This window comes from Amblyraja radiata, chromosome 12, assembly GCF_010909765.2.
Source record: "Amblyraja radiata isolate CabotCenter1 chromosome 12, sAmbRad1.1.pri, whole genome shotgun sequence".
Classification (NCBI taxonomy): domain Eukaryota; kingdom Metazoa; phylum Chordata; class Chondrichthyes; order Rajiformes; family Rajidae; genus Amblyraja; species Amblyraja radiata.
Genome location: NC_045967.1, coordinates 20,573,724 through 20,598,249, shown reverse-complemented (window position 1 = coordinate 20,598,249; position 24,526 = coordinate 20,573,724). Strand labels below are relative to the sequence as shown.

At 44.6% G+C, this 24,526-nt stretch overlaps 1 protein-coding gene and 1 long non-coding RNA gene across 5 annotated transcripts in view; one reads left to right on the top strand and one right to left on the bottom strand.

Moving 5' to 3' along the window:
* The window catches only part of LOC116978989 (rho guanine nucleotide exchange factor 6-like), an 84,031-nt gene that overhangs the window by 1,966 nt on the left and 57,539 nt on the right, over positions 1–24,526 (bottom strand). For 2 of the 4 annotated variants that reach the window (XM_033030332.1, XM_033030335.1), the window contains exons 10-21: positions 21,551–21,689; positions 15,029–15,088; positions 13,895–14,041; positions 9,754–9,840; positions 9,513–9,591; positions 7,390–7,529; positions 6,540–6,734; positions 6,073–6,093; positions 5,605–5,698; positions 3,940–4,029; positions 1,235–1,334; positions 580–634 (exon numbers count right to left, since the gene is read on the bottom strand). In XM_033030332.1, coding sequence (XP_032886223.1) covers positions 580–634; positions 1,235–1,334; positions 3,940–4,029; positions 5,605–5,698; positions 6,073–6,093; positions 6,540–6,734; positions 7,390–7,529; positions 9,513–9,591; positions 9,754–9,840; positions 13,895–14,041; positions 15,029–15,088; positions 21,551–21,689 — 1,207 coding nt within the window. The remainder of the gene's footprint in view (positions 1–579; positions 635–1,234; positions 1,335–3,939; positions 4,030–5,604; positions 5,699–6,072; positions 6,094–6,539; positions 6,735–7,389; positions 7,530–9,512; positions 9,592–9,753; positions 9,841–13,894; positions 14,042–15,028; positions 15,089–21,550; positions 21,690–24,526) is intronic. The other 2 variants (XM_033030333.1, XM_033030334.1) reach the window with 2 other exon arrangements.
* LOC116978990 lies at positions 1,508–6,014 on the top strand. Its single transcript, XR_004413609.1, has 3 exons — positions 1,508–1,589; positions 5,722–5,727; positions 6,003–6,014. It is a non-coding gene; the product is annotated as an uncharacterized LOC116978990 (long non-coding RNA).

Sequence of the window (24,526 nt, the reverse complement as noted above, 5' to 3'; positions counted from 1 at the left end):
AGTTTACTGTCACAGCTCCAAAGACGTACAGGCTTGTAGGTTAATTGACGTATAATTGTAAATTGTCCCTCGTGTGTGTATTCATTCATTGCTCATCGTTAAAAACATTAGCGACGCAGTGGTGCTGGTTTCCAACGGGAACGGTAACGGATGCACCACACGTCTCTGTCCTCCAGTTCCTGCCGACTTTCGCCGCTGGAAGTATAGGATTTTGGTGTGTGTGCTTTATCATCATTCCTTACAATGCTATGTACAACAGTGATCGCAACCTCTACTGAAGTGTGGATGGCCGTTGGCTCGCTAGAAGCTCATCCGCCCTTTGACAGGTCTTGTTTTTGGTCCTGCTGGGGGTCCACAGCCCCCTCCTCTCCTGGCAAACCATGTGGGGGAGACGGTTTAGTCACCAATTATCCAACCATGGAGCCGGTAGCATGGGATTACGTGCACCGATCTGACCTGCGTGTGTAGGATAGTTAGTGTACGGGGATCGCTGGTCGGCACGGACTCAGTGGCCCAAATGGCCTGTTTCCGAGCTGTATCTCTAAAACAACGTGAACCACTGCAGTCCCAGTCACTGACCTGCTTCAGCTCCTGAACCTCATCCTTCAGAGCATAAACCGTGTCCACCAGACTCCTGTTGCAGCAAAGACAATCAGAGTTAGAGAGTGTACAACGGGGAAACAGGCCCGCAAATCATTGTGCCTATCTGTGTTATTCCCACGTATTGATGCATTGATTCAGTATCCTCTGTGCCTGCTCCCACAAGTACCTGACCAGCTGCCCCTTAAATGCTGTTACTGTCCCTGCCCTCCTCCACAGCACTCAATATTGTGCCTGAGTCGCACACAGCCCAGTGAGCTAAACATGGAACTATCCACTCCCACACCTTCCTCACCCACTCCCATGTCTGCTCGGGTCTCTCTAAGTGTTCACCTTTCCCACCCGTCCCCCTCCCACTCTTTACATACCTCCCGCATCGTCCTGTGTCTCACCCCCTCTCTCATTTCCATCTGGCACACTGCCAAAGTTGACAAGAAACTTGCATTCCCCTCTCTCCGTTGCCAGCTCCTGGCTGCGCATCAGTCAATGAGAACCTCCCCCAATCACAGTGAATGGAGTCTCCAGTGCCTTCAGATATTACTCTGCCTACACTGCAGCTCCTCAGTTCACACATTCTACCCCAACAAAGAGACTGTGTTTTCAGATGAGCGCACGGTGACCGAGCTCCACTCACTTCTCTTCTATGACCGTCTGCCCGTTACTCTTGGTTTCTTCAACAATTATTTTCTCCTCCTCTGGAAGCAGAACCTGTGGAGCCGAGTCCTTGCGACAAACTGTAAGAGGGCAGAAGTTTAACATTCCCTTGGCTCTGAGCTACATCATCGGCAGTCACACAGCTCGAGTTCACTCGCGAGGGTTGTCCAAGTTACCTACACACAATGCGATAGCAGCAGAGACCTGGAAACGGGTTCAGGAACTAGCCTGCATCCCTGACACCGACTGCGTATAAACCTCCTTCCTACAGCTGTAACTCAACTCTAAATCCACCGTGCTTTCACGCAGAACATTCTAGATCACACACTGTTGCTGTGTGTCACAGGAGTCATGGGTTAAAGATCTCTCAGATACACGTCATGGAGAGATGGCAGATGAAATTTCACCCTGAAAAATGAGGTGATGCATTCTGGCAGAAGCAATCAACTAGGCCTACACCACAGAAGGTAGGGTCTGAGGAAGTACTGAGGGCTACAGGGATTTACAAAGAGCAAGTCCAAAGATCCCTGAAGGTGGCAATGCAGGCAGATGATGTGGTTAATAAGGCCTATGGAATGCTGGCCTTCATTGGTCAAGGCATTGAATGCAGAAGTATGGAGGTTACACTTCAACTTTACAAAACTCTGGCCACACCTCAGCTGGAGTAGTGCATGCACTTCTGGTCACCAACGTGAGGGAGGATGTGAAAGCATCGGAGAGGAAGCAGAGGAGCTTCGCTGGTCTGTTGCCTGGCGTGTTCAGGGCAGTTACGAGGGTCTGTTCTCCATGCAGCAGAGGAAGCTAAGACATGATTGTGGTATGTTAAATGATGAGGGGTATAGATAGGGTAGCCAGCAAGAAACCTTTCCTCATTTCAGAGGTAGATAAGACTAGAGGACATGGGTTTAGTGTGAAGGTTGAGAGATTCAGAAGGAATCTGAGGGGACCTTGTTCACCCAGGGTGAACAAGGTGCTTGAGAGTGTGGTTGAAGCTGGGACGCTGACAGTATTTAAGTGTTGAGATGAACACTTGAATCGCTTATTCATAGAGGGTGATGGACAATGGGATTAAAATGTTGGGAGTCTCACATGTTGGCATGAACCTGCTGGCCTGAATGGCTGGTGTCCATGTGGTATGATTCTATGATTTGAAAGGCAGTAGTAAGATGGACAAAGTGGACAACACCTGCTATCTTTAGCCAGGGCAACGCCCAGGAGCATTGTGGCTTTACAAGACAGTGGTTATTACAGCTGGAGCACTGTGTGGGGTCTCTGAGTCACACATGCAGTGAATGTGAGTGTCAGAGTGGGTGATCAAGTTTAAACAGAAAGATGAATATAAAGGAAGATTCATGAGGATGGAGGGGAAAAAACGCAAATGAAAAGATGTATTAAAAATGTTTTAAATCTGGTACTTTTCAAATTTCCCCAAACTTCAAAATTTAAAAGAATGAGTAGCCCAGAGTGAACTCTTGTTATCAGAGAGATGGTTGGTGGAACCAACACTCACCTCAAGTTGCTCAGGCTATTATGGTATATCCTATAATCTGAATAATTTGAAAGTTCTGAGGTTTTGCTGCTGAACTCTGATTATTATGCTTCATGTGAAATAGTTGTAGGAATGAGGACTATGCATTCTTTGCGTGGATAGAGTGTGAGACTGAGAAGCAAGTTCAGATTTGCAACAGTGGTCGGCATTAGTGAGTATCTGAAGCCAGCGTTGGACTGGACTCTGCAGATGGTGGATGGATCCTTGAACAGGTGCCCTTCACATAGGAACTTCATCAACACATCAGCAATCCCAGGTGTCCTGGGAGTTTAACACTCTGTGAACACCTTATCTGGGTCGCCAAGATTCGCTTCCTCTCCCTGCAACGACTACTTCCATTGGCACCATGTCTCTAACGTCATCTTCACAAAACAAGCCCCTCTACCCCTAACCCCCGATAATTACCGGCAGACATTGGCGGGTGATAGAAAGATATTTATCAAAAATCTTGGTCAGAGGCAGATTATGTCTTAAAAGAGGAAAAAAGTAGAGAAACAGATAACATTATCGAGGGATGAGGCCATGGAAGGATTTAGAACAGAGAACGTGAGATTTAAAAACACTGATACGAATTTTAAATCAAAGCTTTGATGAATGAGAATGTTACTGGTCAATGCTCAGGATGATGGGTGAAGAGGGGAAGGACCGGCTCAGGGTTTACTGACAAACACCAGGGAGAATGTGAGGAGGGGGCTGGCAGCAGTGTGTGGGAACAGTCATGGACACAAATCTCAGCAGTTGAGTGAGACAAGGATGGGGTGATGGCGTGAAAATATAGGCAGGCTAAGTGATGATACGGAATTGTAGTTCATTAAGGGGTCAAATACATCAGCGAGGTTGTTCAATTACAGCGGCTGATACAATTACACTTTCGTACTAGTGGGAAGGAGCGCTGTCAAAGGTTGGATTCTGTTCAAGAATCGCATCCAATTCCGTTCAAGGTTGAGTTATGGGTTTATTAAAAATGAATGAGTTCAAAGCTCCTCCTTCACCACAGCTCCTAATGGTAATTTTATTCAGACTTCATGTTTGAAGTGTGATTAACAAGTTAAATGTATTAAAAAAGATGTAAAGGAAGCTGCAACCCGAAGTCAAGCCAGTGGTTGGCAGGGAGCTGTCATCGTGCGGGCACCTGCCTGAACTATGAGCCTGCTGTAGGTTGGCGCTGGTGCAGTAGGCCTCGATGACTTTTAGTATCTGTGCATCTTCTTCCAGGGCGGCCGTACCTGTGAGGAGCAAGATTAAACAGTCATGCTGGTTCCCCGATAGAGATTTGAGACCCAAAGCAAAAGACATGGTGAACAGGTCTCACACCAACCACGTCCTGCCCACAGCAGGCCTTTAAAATCTTCAATGACGGCAGATGTTTATGGAAGCTGGCCAGAAGGGTCAGTTATACAGTACAAACATACCCTACCTACATCCCAACTTGTCCATGCCCCATCTAAGCTAGTGTCATTTGCCGTGTTTGTGTAATTTGCTGTGTTTGGCCCATCACCCATCCATGTTATCAAGAGATGCTGCCAGATCCACTGAGTTACTCCAGCACTTTGTATGTTTCAACATGATAGATATTGATTAAAAGAGAATATTTGCTGACTTCTTGGAAAGACAATAATTAACTGAAGCTTTGAAACAGACTTGAAAGCAATGCTGCTTTTAAATAAACTAACGGAGTGAAAAGATTTCACAAGATAACTTTCACTTCAGGTCTGCATGTGAGCCATTCTGTGTGATAGCGTTGTCACCACAAAGCAAACTTCCTTCTCAACCACTCTGATCTCTCAGATGGCTGTTCAATAAAATGCAAATCAGCAACTCGCACCCTACACTGCATTTGGAAGAAAAGGAATCCCTCCTGCCGAACGGAATAAAAAGTGGGAATGAAGAACAGCTGCTACAAAAGGAGAGGCAAGGGACTGGAGTCTGGAGCAAAAAACAAACTGCTGCAGGAACTCTGGCCGTTCAACAGCATCCATGGTGCAAAAGGAATAGTCGACGCTTTGGGTTTAGACCCTGCATCGGGAGTGCGAGTGAAGAGGGAAGACAGATGATATAAAGAGGTGAGGGCGAGGCTTACGACATAACTTGAGAGGCTTGATTGGTGCAGTTTAATAGCCCTCCAGTACCGCCCCTCCCACAGTGCAGCACTCCCTCGGTACTGGCCCTGCAACAGTGGTTGTGTTGCTCTGGGCCTGGCCAAGCTGGCCATCCATGAGTCATGGCTCCAGGCGGACGAGGGCTCCAGCCGAGCCGGCTGCCTGACCCTTTTCCGGGCTTACGTCTGCACCCGGGTGTAATTAGAGAGGGAATATGCATTGTTCATGGGCACACTGGGGGATTTCTGGGACCGCTGGGCACCGCGGGGTGTGGGGGGAATTGACAAGGATTGTAACATAGTTGTTGAATATTCAGTATATTTGATATTTAAGAACATTTGTTTTATTTTATATTATGGTGGTGGGTTTATTGGCATTGCCCTGTATTGTCCATATTTTTTTATTGTAAATGATTGTTTAAATTTATTTTTTGTAAAAAAGAGTGCGCGCTCCCTCAGTACTGCCCCTGCAACAGTGCAGCCAGCGCTCCCTCAGTACCACCCCTCCTAGTGTGGTTCTCCCTCACTGCCCCCTCAGAGTGCAACGCTCCCTCAGACCCATGCAGTACTTCACTAAAATGTTAAACATAAAACAAGATGGTCTATTAATGCCTTTGATACTAAATTATAATTAATTCCAAATATCTTTAATCATCAACTTAAATCGCCCTCAATTTTATTTGCTGAAAGTAGAAATTCTTACTTTTACGCAAAATGTATTCATCGTCTGAGGTTTTCCGTTCAGTCTTCCGTTTGGTGAGGAATTTTTTCACTGCCTTGGGGCTCTTGCTGGAGTCCTGCAGGATAGGAAATCACCCAGCTGGTGGTTAACGTCATTGATTTTCAACAACACATCAATTTTACTCAATTTGTTCAGTTTGATAAGAACTCAGAAGCAGACATGCCAGAGCTTTGCCAGACTGGACACGTCCTGTGCCAGGTTAGTTGCAATGCTGGGAGACCAAACACGTTTCTGCATTCGGGTTTCTCAGAAAAATCGTGTTGGTCGTAATAATGGCAGTGAATAGTGCAGATTTACGTACACATCACAAGAACATCTTAAATGCATTAAGGTAAGCAAGGGAGGTCATGAAACAGCAGCTGCACTGTTGCATTGCAAGCATGCACGTAACACACAAACCAGAAGAAAAGTCGCTTGTCTACAGCTTACCTTTAAAATATAAGACATCCTCTACAATGCAATAAATGGAGAAAGAAAGAGAAGATGAAAGTGAAAGAAAAAATTGATGATTGATTATATGAAAAGTTCATTCATTACAATAAAAGATCATTAAAATACTGTCAATATTAGTGTTAACTGTGCTCTCAGTGCACCATTCAAGTAATTTAGATTAGTCTTAAAGGTTATTTTACATGCAGGTAAATGCAGGAATAGTATCATGCATAATTTAGATTATTTGTGTTTATCATAATTGTCCATTGAAAATAGTATCAAATTCTAACCAGGGGCCAAAGATGAACGATTCAGGGAAGTGGGTTTGTTACAAACAGGTTGTGGAGTAATTATTGCCAATGCTGACTGGTTTAATTACAGCTGATCAATACAAGGACCAGCAGGTCTACTCAGCTTACAAGTTATTGATATTTAAAGGGTGTGCCTGCACACCAAACACATACCTCCTTGCAGCCTAATGCAGCCGATGGTCTCAGTGGGGGTGCAGGTCTCAGGCAGCTCAGAGTCCAAGGCCTGGGCAACCTGGGCGGCTCCAGGGGACCTCTGCTTTGCACGGTGGTGCTGAAGGACTGGGGAGGTGAGTAGGTGAGGGGTTGATGAGAAGGGGTCGCTGGAGGCTGCTTGCTCTCTCCGTGCTGCTGAGATGCAACGAGACAGAAAGGGGATTGTCATTTAATTTCTCAGCAATCGTCCACTAGTGCTTCAAAGGTTTCACTGATTTCAAGCAAACCTGGACTTATTCTACAATTCTCAACACAGGCCTGTTGGCTCAGTTGTCCGTGATAGTGTTTCAAATCTCAATCATTGACCCTTCTGCATTCTTCCCTCTTCAGGCTCCACACTCTGACCGTTTCATGAGTTGACCCAGCACCATGTTTCATGTTATGATCAATCTGGATCGACCACTCTTCATCCCTCTGCTTCTTTTGCAAACTATCTTACAGTCCCCTTTGATCCCATTTATTACTTGCCGTTTTATTAAAAACTTTTTAGTATTCCATCTGTTGAAATTGGATATTCTCTGTACAATTTCTCTGTATAGCCTGTAAATTGTAAATTATCCCTCATGTGTAGGATAGTGCTAGTGTATGGGGTGAACGCTGGTCGGTACGGACTCAGTGGGCCAAAGGGCCTGCTTCCACACTGTATCTCTAAAGTCTAAAGGTGAATCGTGTAATATATATGTACCCTTTTTTTTTTATTACTACTGGTTAACTATTTATGTAAGCTGGTGAGGAACCGATTAACGAAACCAAAGGTAGAGTTGATGCATCGCACAAGGTGGGTCAGTACCGGCGATGCGGTGATGGGCAGGGGTTTGGTGGTGGCCGATCCCGGGACGGTGCCTTTGGTGACCATCAGTAGACTGTCTACCCAGTCCTGCTGCTCCTGACTGCTGCCACAGCACACCTGAATCCGCTCAATCATGTTACCTATGGGCAGAGCGACGGCAGAAGTAACACAAGGAAACACATTCACAGGCATTTCATTAGAATCAATTTAACACTGAAAACTGCTGCAATAGGCATTTTTAATAGGTGTCAACAGGTAGCGCCGTACATGGCAGCCGCACCAACAACCTGTCTCGTCTTTTTCTTATTTTGCTGTTTTGGTCTGTGTTTACTTGTATGTTTTTAGTGTACCTTAAGTTTTTGTATAATGGTGGGGTGGGAGGGTTGGGGGAAATATTTTTTTTTTATTTCCTTGACGTAGATGAGACTTTTCCATCGTATCTCCGTCTGCACTGCGGCCTTTACCATCGTGGAGCTGGTGGTCCCTTTGATAAGGATCGACAGCAGGAGCTCCAACCGCAGGAGCTTCGACCGCCCCGATCGCGGGAGCTTCGACCGCCCCATTGTGGAAGCTTCGACCGCCCCGATCGCGGGAGCTTCGATCGCCCCATTGTGGAAGCTTCGATCGCCGACTGCCGGACCTTCGACCGCCCCATTGTGGAAGCTTCGACCGCCCCGATCGCGGGAGCTTCGACCGCCCCGATCGCGGGAGCTTCGACCGCTCCATTGTGGAAGCTTCGATCGCCGACTGCCGGACCTTCGATCGCCCCGACTGCGGAAATTTTGATTGCCCCGACCGTGGGAGAAAAGGAGGGAAGAAGGTATAAGTTATTTGCCTTCCATCACAGTGGGGGATGTGAGCTCGCCGAAAAAACAAGATGGACGTGCTGCCTGCACTGGTGAGGACTCGGAGGGAGGACCGTGAGTGCAGTGATCTCGGTGTTTTGCAGGAACATGGCTCCACGGGGACATCCCGCAGTCTGGTGCAAGTGTGGACGGCTTTCTGACTGTTCAGGCGGACAGGGACTACAGAGAGAGTGACAGCGGTCGGCGCAACTCTGGTCACATCACGGTGAAGGAGCGTGTGTGTGGCCCGGACATTGAGCTGATGGCTGGGGTTCTCCGTTTATGCTGTGCACCCTGCGTTCTCACACGCCATTGTGGTGGCTATTTAAGTCTATGTTTTTTTTAATGTGCTTATGTATTTTGTTGCTTTTTTGCATGACTGTTGGCAAATCAAATTCCATGTATGTTTACATACTTGGCTAATAAATTAATTACAATTACAATTAATCTGGAAACAAAAGGCTGCAGGCATTGGAAGTCTGGTGTAAATTAAATGTTGGAAATACTTAGCAGATCTGGCTGAATCCATCCACCAATAAAGAATATTCAGCATCATTCGCCGAGTGGTAGCTGGCACATGGGCCTCCCAACTGGAACCTCTGGTCGCATGTTTCACTTCAGAGACTTCAGCGTTTTGGTTAATATCGTGTGTTATAGTGCAGGAATGTGTCAGTGTACTGGAGCACACAGGGAGCTCACAACTGTCTACGCAAAGAGAGTGCACAGAGACAGGAGAGAGCGCAGAGAGAGAGGAGAGCGTGCAGAGAGAGAGGAGAGAGTGCAGAGAGGGAGAAGAGCGGGAGACGAGAAAGAGGAGAGAGGAGAGAGAGCACAGAGAGAGCACTGCAGTCGGAGGTGAGTATTGAGTAAAGTTTCATCATCAGAAAATCTGTACTGAGGGAGTGCCGCACTGTGGGAGGGGCAGTATTGAGGGAGTGCTGTTGTGTCAGACAGCCAGGACCACTTCAGTGATCCTAGAATTCTAGTATGATGGTAAAGAGATTAAACCAGTAAAAACAACATTTAACCCTCAATCAATCCTTAAAGTGTGTGATGCAAAAGATCACTGACATTTCCTTTCGCTGACCAACATTCATTGCATAACTCTCACTGTAATCTACTCATTATAGGGTGAAGATTGGCCGTCAGGGCTGGTGCTGTTGGCATTAGTTTATTATTGTCACGTGTACTGAGAGACGGTGACAAGCTCTGCTTGCGGAGCATCCAGTTAAATTGCACAATACACGAGTACAGGTTACTGAGTTATAAACTGCAAACCTGTAATTTCAAAGGTGTGATGGAAGCTCTCATTCTCCTCCAGTTTTGTTACAGTCATTCCCGTCAATGGTAATTTACCCTGCAGAAAAGGGTAGAGTTACAACTTTCAGATAAAAGCATTAATGATGCCCGACATAGACTGGATGTATACACAGCTTAAGAAGCAAAACATGCTGTTATAAGGCAGAAGAAGCCTTATGTGCTGCACTTAGACAGATGACCTCTCTGGCCCCTGACTCACCTGGTAGATGAAGCTACTCATGCGGGGGCTTGCTGACAGCATCAGCAACACGGTGGGAAACAGCATGAAGTACCTCTCGTCCTTCTCCTAGAGTTCAAATCACAACAACAACAGTCAGCTTGGCAGGTAACAGATCCACATTCAAGCACCTTGGTTTCAACATTATGCAATGGTTTCTATTATTTATTTTGCAAAATGGTAAAGAACTCTCTGACTCCTTGCATACTACTTGGCTATGTAATGAGACAAGTCCAAGGCTCAATATCACTTGCCTTTCCAATAAAACCATCGTTTGTGCTGAACTAAGCTCAGATCGGTGAGCATTCATGTTCATTCACAGCACAAACCGAAACAGATGTTCAAGTGGAATTAAAGCACAACAAAAGATAAACAGAAAAGGTCAAGCTGCCTGTTGAACACACTGATGAAACATAACGGTCTGCAGTCTGGGCGAGGCACTTCTAGCTAACACTAATCACATGAGAGGGAGTCAGACATTGCTAAAGGCAATGCACTTTTCAGGGATATTCCACATAAGGGTTGTGTTCACTGGCGATCCAGATGGTAACGGCTGCAATGGGCCTTTATGGCCAGCTGCAGCTAGGACTGCAAATGGTGCTAAAACCTGTCCATTCTTGCGTATGGACTCTGTGAGCTGTTTCTACACGGTCTACACTTAATCGGGAATTGTACATGTGTGTCAATAATCATGCTGTATGCAAAGAAAAAATTTCACTGTAGCTTGATACATATGCTAATAAAGAACCACTGAACCATTGTGACTGGCGATCGGGAGACAAAAGATCAAATCCTAATATGGCATTGAGATTCAGATCTTTAAATGAATCTAGATGAAAGCTGGTATCAGTCTGGGTGATCATGAAGCCAATAGATTGGCCTAAAATCCCTGTCAAACATCCGACTCAAGTGCATGTAGACTCAATCAATTGCACTGCCCCTCATCAAGGCATTTGTCAGCTATTTAAAGCCAAACTGACTTCTGTAAGTAATCTCTGCCTTTGCAAATGTATATTAACCTGGTCCTTCACATATGTTTCCGAGATCTTCCCAATTTCAGAGGGTTGATTTACAAGCCTGTGATTACCTGGTTTATCCCTGCGGTTTTTAAATAAAGGAACCCCATTTGTTGTCTCGGGTTATCTAGCACCTCGCCTATCACCAGTGAAGAGTTAAAACTCTATCAGGCCCCCAACAATCTCCTCCCTTAACCGCCTGATCCATCTCAACAGAGTCTGGGGATTTATCCAACTTTACACCGCCTCATAATCTAATACCTCTGCCTTTTTTAATGCAAACATGTTCTAGAATTTCACTGTCCTCCTCCCTGAATTCTCTAGAGGTACAGAATGTGGGGGGGGGGGGGGGGAAGGATGTTTGGAAAAAGAAGAAACTGCCTTATTGCTTGATGCTGACAACTGGTTGGACATCAAACTGGTGCAACTTCCCGCAGTTGCCTGAAGTGTTTAGAAAACTCTGAGGCATCAAGTTAACTCTCTTGGAAATACTACCATGAAAGTATTTTATTAACACAGGTACCTCCAATCTCCAGAATGATCACAGCACCAGTTTTGCTTGAGACAAGATTTGTTAAAGCAATGATGTGCACCTTACTGGAGGATTAATTGTGTGATTACCTGAGCATGTTGAAGCTGTCAACCCACTTTCTGCAGTGTGGTGGGATGCAGAGCTCTGCTGTGATTATACCCACACACAGTTTCCGCCCCAGTAAGGCGGGTGGGGAAGACACCATCCCACAAAATGCCGCACAGTAAAGGTTGGATCCACCCCCTCTGGAGAAATGATGACTTGGCTACATTTTTAATCTAAAAATAAGTTAGCACTTTAAGTTAGTAGTTAAATTTCAAATGGAAAAAGTAGGCAGAAGATATTTTAAAAATCAATGGCCTAAGATGAGAGATTTAATCACATCTTTCATCAAGTGGAGTTATTCCAATTAAAGGTCATTAAATTTAGTCAGAGCATAGGTGGATTTGCAATTGTAAGTGGAATTAGTGAAAAATCTGAAGGTAGCAATGGCAATGACCCAGCCAGACACAGACATTGGCTCTCTTACCAATACTCCAGAATACGACAGGACAGAGATTCACCCTCGAGAGTGGAGCTAGACGCAAGAGAGATAGGGGAGGAAGGCCAGGGGCTTGGGGGAGAGGCTGGTGTCAGTGTACTGAGGAGAATGCTCAGTGCAGGAGTAAGTGCATGCTCAGTTCAGTTTAGAGATACAGCGTGGAAACAGGCCCGCGGCCCACCGAGACCAAACCGATCAGCAATCACCCGTACATTAGTTCTATCCTACACACTAGGGACAATTTTACAAAAGCCAGTTAACCTACAAACCTGCATGTCTTTGGAATGTGGGAGAAAATCAGAGCACCCGGAGAAAACCCACATGGTCACAGGGAGAAGGTACAACCTCCATACATACAACACCCATAGTCAGGAACGAACCCAGATCTCTGGTGCTATAAGGCAGCAACTCTACTGCTGTACCATTGTGCCACCCAATGTCTTGGACAATCAAGGTGTGAACTTTCTTGTGTAGTAGCCACCAACCAGTGGAAAAATACTGAGGAGCAAATGCAGGGAAATTACATAAGTGTGCAAATATCACAGGGGAGTGATATCGGAAACTGCAACTACTCATAGTTCTGTTACAATACAGTTGCAATCCTAAGGAACCTCGCTTTGTAGAAAATCACGCTAGAATAACACTTGCGTCAATAGGGAAAAGTGGGTTTGGAACTAAAGCTTTTCAGACAATTGCAAAGCTATTTTCCCTGCAGCATTTTCAAAAATAAAGATTTTTTAAATGGGATATTTGTCACTGCAGGGTAAAAATACTGAAGGCTGAATGTTACATTGTTTAAGAAATTATCAAGTGTCAATAGAAGCGATTGCTTGTTAATTTCCATGGCCAACCACGGTGAAACCAGCCACTATGTTCTTAAGAGTTAATGGCATCTGAATACTGCGGGGAGGCACATGGAAACAGTTTGCTCTCGACTGTTTTTTCCCCCAAAACAGCTTTTTTCTGCTCATCAATTTCCGAAGTAACTATTGGGTGGTTCTCCAGTTCTCGTGCTATAACCAATTAGCCTGCGTGATAAAATTAGTATTCCCCAATTAGTAAATCCCATTTTAACTATTGAGCATTAGGGAAACATGTTATTGCAGAGCTATCTGAATCTAAACATTGATTGGGTAAGCAATAACATAAAGGGCAAACTGAGATAACTTTTTTGATCAGTATGGTTCTGGCCATGGACGATGGCACAACTACTGAACTTGAGAAGGAGTCACGTCACGTCACACAAGTATAGGCAGGCAACGTAAACAGATCATAATCAAACGTGGTTTCGGAAAGAATAGCAACCAGGTCAAGTTGGAAATAATCAAGTGGGAATGGCTTGATAGCAGGTCTTGGCAGGAAAGCTGGATTCAAGGCTTGTCTGGTGAACTGTAACTAAACAATTGGGGGGCTCTGAGATGGTGATGTTCCAGCTATATTCTAATCATAGTTCCTTCTCATGTCGCATCTCTCAAATCCATAACATAAAGATGTTAAGTGTCACAGTGAAACTATCTGCAATGGGCCACACCTGATATCCCCAATCACCCTCTGTGCTCGGCCCTATGCATTATTTACCTGCATCCCAATCAGCGACATCCCTGTATTACACCGCTATCGTAACCTGTCCAAGCTGATGGCCAGAGCACAGTGTGGGATCCACAATTGTGCAGTCAATGCTGGCCGCCGCGGGGTGGGGGGGGGGGTTTGAGTGTATTGTGGATAAAGTTGACAACATTTAATTTAATAACTATTTGTTGTTTACAAACTGCCAATGGCAGTCTTGATCTTTTCAGTAGAGTAGTCTGCTTCTGTGGTTAATTGAATATAAGCAAAATATAAGGGAAAAAAGGAAAAGAAACAATAATGCAGTCTGGAAAACCAAATCGTAATGACATTAACAGCCTTCCAACTCGGTGGGCAGCCTTGTCTTCTGACAACAGATCCTAATGCCGAAATAATAAACCAGTAACGTTATGGCATTCTGCTTGTAGACCAGGTCTGTTTGCCAGCTACATAACGGCATTCACTTACTTCGCTTGCCCCACACTGCACCATGACCTGAGACATGTAGATGACGTTTCCAAGGGACTTGATATCTTCACCCTCCCAGCCCTGAACTTGCTCAGAGAGGATCTGCAGTTCCAGCTGCTTCCTCTTCCGCAGCTCCTGACTCTGAGTCTGGTAACAAACACACCAGGATGGTCAAAGTCGTGGCAGGGAGGTTCCTCAAAGACCACCCTCAGCACCACAAGCAGCACAGCACCTGCACCTTTCATATTTATTCATGTACTTTCATCACAAACAACTTTCATTTATAAAGCACTTTTATAGTAGTAAAATATACAGTAATACAGCACAGAAACAAGCCCTTTGGGTCCAACTCATCTATGAGATGCCCCATCTAAAATAGTCCAATTTGCCTGCTTTTGGCCCATATCCCTCTCAACCGTTCCTATCTGTGTACCTCTTCAAGTGTGTTTTAAATGTTGTTATTGTACCAGCCTCAACTACCTAAGGTAGGTAGATAGGTACAAATATCCCATGGCATATCATAAAAACAGTAAACAATGAAAGCGTCCTGGCACAGAGGCTCTGAGCTCAGCACTGGGGTATGTGATTAATATAGAGTGGTGGTGGATGGTGAATGCAGAGTGTGCAGGCCTGTCTTCCTGCTGCATGTCTCTGTGGTCTCACAAATGCCTGGTCTATCTGAAGAATAACTTCTCCCACAGTGTGGTGCTCCCTCAATACCGCCCCTTCTTACAGAGTGGTGCTCCCTCAATACCACCCATTCCTACAGTGTGGTGCTCCCTCAATACCGCCCCTCCCAGTGTGGTGCTCACTGTTGATCGTTCTGGGAATGTGACCTTCCATTCCACACTCAGGTTTCTTAAGTCAGATATAACATCTCCCGCCCCAACATGGCGACTGAAATCAGGGAACTTGCAACTAAGTCAAGGCCCGCAGAGCAGAGCAGATGCCACTGTACTGATGAACGAGGAGGCTCCCATAGGGGTATGCGAAGGTAGATGGGTCTTCCTTGCTCAGAAAGCCTCCAGTGCCTGCAAAACAGAGCCTGTCCCATTCTGCCGTTAACAAGGGTGTACCATGTGAATTCCTTTAGTTGTTAAAGTTGCCTACATTTAATATCAAATGCTAACTTACCACTAGATTTTTGAACGATGACATGGCTTTTAAAATATCAGGATAGTCAGGATGAGATTCCTGAAAAATAAAAAATATATATAAAGCATTTAAAATGAACACAAAGAGATTCCGAAATGTAAGTGGGGATGCTATGAGTTTTAAATGTGGCTTGGAGAAGATCCTTATACCCCCTGTCTGCTGGCTTATGTCTCCATCAGAATAGAGTGTCTGTTTCGTAAGTCTGTTTTCACGCACTAGACACACATGGAATGGCCAGCTGGGAGTGATTGGGGCCTCCGTGCTGAAGGAGCCAGAGGATGCTGATGCCCATTTGGCCTGCATTTAGTTTAGTTTAGTTCAGAGATACAGAGCGGAAACAGGCCCTTAGGCCCACCGAGCCCGCACCGACCAGCGATCCCCGCACATCAACACTATCCTACACACGCCAGGGACAATTTACGCATACACCAAGCCAATTAACCTACAAGTCTTTGGAGTGTGGGAGGAAACCGAAGTTCTCAGAGGAAACCCACGCGGTCACGGGGAGAACGTACAAACTCCGTACAGACAGCACCCATAGATGAGATCGAACCCGGGTCTCCGGTGCTGCAGGCGCTGTAAGGCAGCAGCTCTTCCGCTGTGCACAGTGGCCGTCCTTATGTATTATGCTTCTGTATTAGCAGGATTTATGGAGATATTTTCAGTGGCTGTTGTCAAGCCTCAGAATCATGTCTCAGAAGCATAAAGGAAGACAAGGAATATAGAGACCAGAGAGTCAAAGGTATAGTACAAGGTTTGAGCTCTGGGTCTTTAAACATGTTTTCCCTCAACCGATGAAACACTATGCTGGCACTCAGGAGTTGAAGGTGAATTTCAGAATTAGCCTGCCTTCACTGAGAGATGGTCCATATTTTCCAGGATGGTTATACTGAGAGGACGGGGTTGGTAGAAGATCTTTGTCCTATGGATGCTGAGCACGAGGCCAGTCCTATCATATGCTTCTGTAAAGAAGGGAACAATGACTTATAGCTTGGCCCAAGCATGCACATGTTCAAACAGGGTCTGCATGCTCCAGCTTGTCTCCATTAGGGTTGATGTAATGCTAGAGTGCAGGGACTGTGACTTGAAGAGTTTCATGATAATCTCAATCTAAATCTAGTGCCAGGTCTTTCAACTTGGAGGTTTACAACATAGTCGAAGAGTCATACAGCGTAGAAACAGGCTCTTCGGTCCAACTTGATCACACTGGCCAACATGCCCCATCTACACTAGTCCACCTGCGTGCTTTTGACCCATATCCCTCTAAACCTGTCCTTTCCACCTACCTGTCTAAATGTTTCTTAAATGCTGCGATAGTACCTAACTCAACTACCTCCCCTGGCAGCTCGTTCCATACAACCACCACCCTTTGTGTAAAAAGGTTACCCCCTCAGGTTCCTATTAAATCTTTCCCTCCTCACCTTAAACCTATATCCTTTGGTTCTCACATTAACATACAAGGTGAGAGCAGGAAGGGTTCACTCAGAGCCTTGGGGCTGCTCAGCCATTGAATTAGATCACGACTTAGATCAGATGTGGTCTCATCAATGCCCTATATGACTGCGGTATCATCTTCCGACTTTTGTACTCAATTTGCCCAATGATAAACAACCACATTCTGTTACTTATTTATAAGTCTCTCTTACTTGTACTTATGACTCGCTGTGCCTGCACACCAGCCCTTGTGAACTAGGCCAGGCCCAGTTTTCCTGCACCTCAAAGCCTTGCCATCTCTCACTATTTTGATAATGTGCTTCTTTATTAGAATCAGTCATACAGCGTGGAAACAGGCTATTTGGCCTTACTTGCCCATAACGACCAACATATCCCTTCTACGTTAGTCCCACATGCCTGCATTTGGCCCATATTCCTCTAAAACTATCCTATCCATATTCCTGTCTAAATGTTTCTTAAATATTGACTTTATTCTACTTATTCTGTAAATTTCTGCCCCAATCACTTTGTAGCCGCTACATCAGGTTTCAGTTTGCTTTCCTCCTTACGTGTGTGTCCTTCAAACACAGCAAGTCTACCTCAGATTTGCATCCAAGACATTTACATAAACCACAGCACTCATCCCGGTGGTATACCACTTGATTTATCAACCAGGCAGACTCATTGATGCTTCTTGGCCAGACAACTTTCCATCCACGCCACTCCTCTCCTCTCCTCCTGCACATTCAGCTGTTATTGTCAGCCATAACCTTTGATGTGGCACCTAATCTGGTGGCCTATGGAAACCACAGCACACCATCTTGCTTTGAACAATAAATGGTTCTAACATTATTTTGTTGCAACAAACCCAGGTTGATTTTGCCTGGTTACACTTCTACAGGCAGACGTTGTAGAGGCTTGAAACTGTGAAACCAGCAATGAATGCTGGATCAATTGTTTTTCCTGCCTTTGAGAATAATCACATTTTGTTACCTAGAGGTTTTAAGGCATATGAGGAAAAGAAGAGTATTGATACTTCAGACGTATCAACAACGATCGTGCTGAATGGGAAACGGGCTTGAGGGGCTGAATAACCTCTTGCTAACTGTTCCTGCATTAAATTCAAGGAAATGGCAGAAGAGTTGAACAGGTACTTTGGATCTGTCTTCACTACGGAAGACACAAACAATTTCCCAGAAGTACTGGAGGACAGAGGATCTAAGGGGGTCGAGGAACTGAAAGAAATTTTCATTAGGCGAGAAATAGTATTGGGTAGGCTAATGGGACTGAAGGATAATAAATCCCCGGGGCCTGATGGTCTGCATACCAGGGTCCTCAGGGAGGTGGCTCTAGAAATAGTGGACGCATTGGTGATAATTTTCCAATGTTCAATAGATTCAGGATCAGTTCCCGTGGATTGGAGGATAGCTAATGTTATCCCACTTTTCAAGAAAGGAGTGAGAGAGAAAACGGGGAATTACAGGCCAGTAAGCCTGACTTTGGTGATGGGAAAGATGCTGGGGTCAATTATTAAAGATAAATGGGGCATTTGGATAGCAGTAAAAGGATTAGTCCAAGTCAGCATGGATTTATGAAAGGAAAATCATGCTTGACTAATCTTCTGGAATCTTTTGAGGATGTGACAAGTAAAATGGATGAAGGGGAGCCAGTGGATGTAGTGTATCTAGACTTTCAGAAAGCCTTTGATAAGGTCCCGCACGGGAGACTGGTGACTAAAATTAGAGCGCATGGTATTGGGGGTAGGGTGTTGACATGGATAGAAAATTGGTGGGCAGACAGGAAGCAAAGAGTAGGAGTGAACGGATCCTTTTCAGAATGGCTCGGTGTTGGGGCCGCAACTGTTTACCATATATATTAATGATTTGGAAGAGGGAATTAGGAGCAACACTAGCAAGTTTGCGGATGACACAAAGCTGGGTGGCAGTGTGAACTGTGAAGAGAATGTTAGGAGGTTGTAGGGTGACCTGGACAGGTTGAGTGAGTGGGCAGATGCGTGGCAGATGCAGTATAATATAGATAAATGTGAGGTTTTCCACTTTGGAGGCAAAAAACAAGGGGGCAGATTATTATCTCAATTGGGTTAGGTTAGGTAAGGCGAGACCTGGGTGTCCTTGTACACCGGTCACTGAAAGTTGGCGTGCAGGTACAGCAGGCAGTGAAGAAAGCTAATGGAATGTTGGCCTTCATAACAAGAGGATTTCAGTATAGGAGTAGAGAGGTTCTTCTGCAGTTGTATAGGGCTCTGGTAAGACCACATCTGGAGTATTGCGTACAGTTTTGGTCTCCTAATTTGAGGAAGGACATCCTTGTGATTGACGCAGCACAGCGTAGGTTCACGAGATTGATCCCTGGGATGGCGGGACTGTCATATGAGGAAAGATTGAAAACTTGTATTCACTGGAGTTTAGAAGGATGAGGGGGGGTCTTTTAGAAACATATAAAATTATAAAAGGACTGGCCAAGCTAGATGCAGGAAAATGTTCCCAATGTTGGGTGAGTCCAGAACTAGGGGCCACAGTCTTAGAATAAAGGGGAGGCCATTTAAGACTGAGGTGAGAAAAAACGTTTTCACCCAGAGAGTTGTGAATTTGTGGAATTCCCTGCCACAGAGGGCAATGGAGGCCAAATCACTGGATGGATTTAAGAGAGAGTTAGATAGAGCTCTAGGGGCTAGTGGAATCAAGTGATATGAGGAGAAGGCAAGCACGGGTTATTGATTGGGGACGATCAGCCATGATCGCAATGAATGGCGGTGCTGGCTCGAAGGGCTGAATGGCCTCCTCCTGCACGTATTTTTTATGTTTCTATGTTCTATTTTATATGCTGGGAACTCTTAGGGCTAAAGGGCTCAAGGGATTTATTGGGTAAAAGCAGGAATGGGGTACAGATTTTAGATGATCAGCCATGATCATATTGAATGGCGGTGCTGGTTTGAAGGGCCGAATGGCCTACTCCTGCACCTATTTTTCTATGTTTCTATGAACTGAGCAATAATTTCCCCAGTTGCAAGAGGACTTTCTGAATCAGCATTGTTAACATAGCTCAACTCACTTGTAAGGCACCAGCTTAGGATAAGCTTGATGGCCTACGTGTAGCTCAGTACTGGTCTTTCACCCGACTGGGCAGTACGTCAGCTGCTAAGTCAAAGCAATTTGGGCAGCAAATAAGCTAGTCCAGGCACCACACTTGGCTGCACTGCATGTGGTCTGAGCTAAGAGATAGTTGAACAGACATGAACAGTGTCAGACCTTGCATCAAGCACCAGGCGAGATCCGGGTAGGTACACTGGGAGTGGTTGTTATTGGGTAAGTCCACTCCTGTCATATGGAAGTTGGTGAAAGTTCATTGAAGCTCAGAACTGGCATGTTCCAGTCAAGAGGAGGGATGAGGATGGAAAAGTGCAGGAATGTTGGATGACCAAAGAGATTGTAAGTTTGGTCACAAAGAGAAAGGATATATATGACCAATGTGTGTGTGTGTGTGTGTGTAAATAGCTAGCACAGATGGAGTGCAGCAAAGGTTCACTACATTGGATCCAGGGATGCAGGTTTTCTATAAGAGCAGGGATTGCATTTCTCAGGGATCTACAGACATGGAGAGGATGTCCCTGGCTGAGGGGTCAGGTACCAAGGGCACAATCTGAGAGTCAGGGTGAGATAATGAGAGGTTTCTTCACTGAGTGTGTGTTGAACATTTGGTTTTCTCGAACCCCAGGGCTACTGAGGCTCAGTTATTGAGTTCATACAAAAGAGTGATCCATGATTTTCCAGATGTTAGGGAATCAAGGGATGTGGGGATGGTGCTAGTCAATGGTACTGAGGTAGAAGTCTGGACAAGTGGCAGAACGTGAAGGAAAGGCCAAAAGATACTAACCTCAGATGCCGTCACACACACACACACAAATCTAGGACCTTAAAGAGGACTGAAATTGAATGGTTATTCAGCACACACAGATACTGGAACAGATGCATTGTTTCACTGATATGTAGAGCGTGTGGGAAGGGAGATGAGCTGGCGGGTGGGGTAGAGATAAGGTGATGTTACCACTGTGTCACCACTGGCCTGACCAGAGGCTCAGATGCATGGCCTAAGGATTGGAATGAAAGGGTGCACTGCACTACTTTCTGAACAGCACATAGCCGCAGATGATCTCAAAATCCAAGATAAGACTGCACGGTGCAAAGCCTGTGGTGCAGCTAAGAATTGAGCACTCTTTAGGGTGAGTGCTCATGGCAAACCAGGCCAACCACAACTGCAATAAATTATGATGAATGTTCATAAAAGTGGCCTGTTGCCTCTGAGCACAAAGGCAGAGACTGCACGGGGTTCATCGGATGAGATCTCCGATGACACATGGTCCCTCTGCGGGCAGTGAAGTACGATGTTATATGGAGCAGCCTGACAGAGAACATCATTAACAGAAGGCAGTGACACAGGAAGCTGCAACTACACCAATGGAAGGAAGCTCACACCATCCTGATGTTAAAATGGAAATCTAGGTCACCTTGAACTAAAGCATCGAAGAAGGGGGAGGCCAAGATAAACTCTAGGCAGCGAACTCCCAGCAGTTTAGGAAGAGGGGAATGGGGCAATGATCAAACTGAACGGTGGTGAGCGGACAGACAGTCCCTGTGATGCTGCCAATGTCTACCCTCTGAGGAAGAGGTCTAGCAGCTTCTCAGTGAGGTCAGGATGCCACATCACCTTGAAGGAAATGCTGACAGTTACCATATCAGTCATCAGCCAGCATCATCTCCATCTCATGTCACAGAAATAGACAGGTGTGATGCTACTGATAAGCACTGAAACCAAAATGATTGGAGAATAAAGTGCACTGGTTTTTGTTACAATGGGTGGTAGGATTGGTGGTTGACTCTGTGTGTGAATTCACAAACAGCTCACTTATCTCAATTAGGGAAGGAAATCTGCAAACCTTAACTAGGCCAAACTATTTGAATCCTGTCCCATACCCTGCTAAAAGGCAAAAAGGCAGATGACCAAAAGAATGTACTTACTTAGAGATAGAACATTAAACAGGCCCATTACCTCCATGTGGCGCTCCAGCTCCTGCAGCAGTGCTGGGTATTTGTCCAGTCTAAGGAAGGGTTTGCTGAGGCTCGTTGTTAGCATCAAGATCCCTGGGCTGGTGGCTCCTTGACTTTCCATCAGCTTGTCCAACTCCTCGCTGTCAGAACAAGCACAATGCACTTCAAACACCAAGTCTCAGAGCAGTCTGGGGAATCTACACAATGTCCATTAATGTCTTCATATTGTGTAGTTGCTGGTCTGCCACTGGCCGTGTGCGCGACTTTGGCGCTTTTGAGAGAGGGGGGGGGATTAAAATGCCTTTTTCTCCTGCCTGTCCAAGATATATTTTCTCGGGCTGCTAGCTGATGCTGAAAAATTGTTCCGACTTGCGTTCTCGAAAGTTTTTTTTTTTAAATCGCGGGACAATTTAATCGCTGGAGTAAAATAAAAAAGCGACTTCTAACGCCGTCAACGGGACGGATCTCACGTAGGGGACAAAACATAAGGTGAGTCGTATATTTTACATATAAACTTGCTTCTTAGGATGACTTTAATCAAAATTTCATTGGCGAAAATGTGATTGTGGCCCCAGACGAACCGGTAGTGTTTTTCCTGCCGATATGGGGTTCAAATTCACCGCAAACCGCAACGTTCCAACCGATCGCGTTCCACAAAAACCCACTTGCAAGATGATTAAAATGGCCGTTAATTTACGGAAATTAAACATTAAATTCCTTCCATTTGGCCTATAAATTCATGACAATGAGATTTAAAAATCATGTTATATTGTGAATTCTTGTGTGAATGTTATTTGGACACTTAGGCTATTTAAAAATGTTAATCTTTTCTTAAAAATGGATAGATGTTTAGATCTAGTAATTGAATTTTGTAATTAGCTACAATTAGGTAACTAACTAATTATATGCTTTAATTTCAGGTCATCCAAGTAAGATTGTTTCATATTTGTTTCAGAATGCTTCAATCTATAATAACTGAAAATTTCTTTCAGTCTTAATTTTTAAGAAAGTTATGGGCTTTTGACTGTCCTCAATCACAGCTTTTGAGTTAAGTCAATGGAAAAGCAATAGGGAACAAGATGCTAATTTCAGAGTATGAAAATGGCCATAACTTTTTTAATACTGAAGATATGAAAGTTAATTAGCTGTCAAATTAAACTTCTTTTTATGCTTTATCTGATGGGATAAATTAAAGACTTGATTTTTAAAATCTCAAAATTTTGTAACATTGCTACAGAGAGAGAGACAGAAAGTGAGGGAGAGAGACAGAGACAGAGACAGAGAGAGAGAGAGGGACAAAGAGAGACAGAGAGAGAGAGAGACACAGAGAAAGCGAGGCAGAGAGAGACAGAGAGAGAGACAGAGAGAGAGAGAGAGAGACAGACAGAGAGAGACAGACAGAGAGAGAGAAAGAGAGAGTGCATTCACTGTTAGGCAGCAGTCCCCTCTTTCAGACCAGTCAAATCAACGTGTACCTAAAATTTCCTGTTCAAACTAAAGACGTAAAAAAGGAACCCAGTAAGCTGTATAAACTAAATCAGACTTACAAATGGGTTTCAGATAGTGGAGATAAATTCATCATGGCCCTGAACTCACCCGATCTCACAAATAAAATACTGAAATTCAAGACAAACCCATATGAGACTACTAGAGATGGTGTAAACATGGCTATAAATGACATTAATATGATCTTTCACAAGCCATCAAAGCTGACCTTGTGAAACAGAAGAGAAAAATTATCAAAAAACACAACCATGAAAAATGGTTCGACCATGAGTGTAAAAGTGTCAGAAAAGACCTGAGGAAAATATCGAACTAAAAACACCGTCAACCAAACAACCCAGACTTACGTATTAGATGTAATGAAACTCTTAAAAGGTATAAACACACGATTAGGAACAAAAGACAAAACTACTCACAAGAGGCTTGAAGAAATTGAAAATTCCATAAATCAAAACCAATTTTGGGATATGTGGAATAACCTGAGCACAACAAAACTACAAACAGTACCAATGCAAGACGGTGATATCTGGAGAGCACACTTCAAAAATCTATATAAGGACATCCCGATAAATAAAATAAACTCAAATTATTCCCATATCAAAGAAAAACTCCAAACACTAGAAACAGTAATTAAAGATTATCAAAACCCTCTTGATTCCCCAATTACCTTGGAAGAACTGACCATAAAAATAAAATCTCTCCACTCAAAGAAAGCCTGTGGTCCAGACAGCATCAAAAATGAAATGCTCAAGTACAGCACTCCGGAGATGCAGGACATAGTGCTTAGGCTGTTCAACACCATACTACGATCAGGTTATTTCCCTGATATTTGGTGCCAAGGGCTTATTTCACCCATTTATAAGAGTGGAAACAAATTAGACCCAAATAATTATCGTGGCATCTGTGTCAGTAGCTGCCTAGGGAAGTTATTCTGCAGTATCATAAACAACAGAATGCAGGATTTCCTTAACAAACACAACATTCTCAGTAAAAACCAAATCGGCTTCCTCCCAAAACACCGTACCACTGACCACATTTATACCCTCCACACTCTCATTGGAAAACATGTACACCAAACGAAAAATGGGAAAATATTCGCCTGTTTTATTGACTTTGAGAAAGCATTTGACTCTATTTGGCATGAAGGGCTCTATTACAAACTCCTCGGCTGTGGTATAGGAGGAAAGGTATATGACCTTATCAAATCAATGTATCTGAATAATAAATGTGGCGTTAAAATTGGGGACAAACGCACTGATCTCTTCGCCCAGAGAAGATGCATCCGGAAAGGCTGCAATCTGAGCCCGACACTATTTAATGTATATATCAACGATTTGGCAGTAAAGTTGGACCAGAGCACAGCGCCGGGCCTCTGTCTTCTGGACGGAGAGGTAAAATCCCTGTTTTATGCGGATGACTTGGTTCTGCTGTCCCCCACAGAACAGGGACTGCAGCAACAGTTGGACCTACTTGA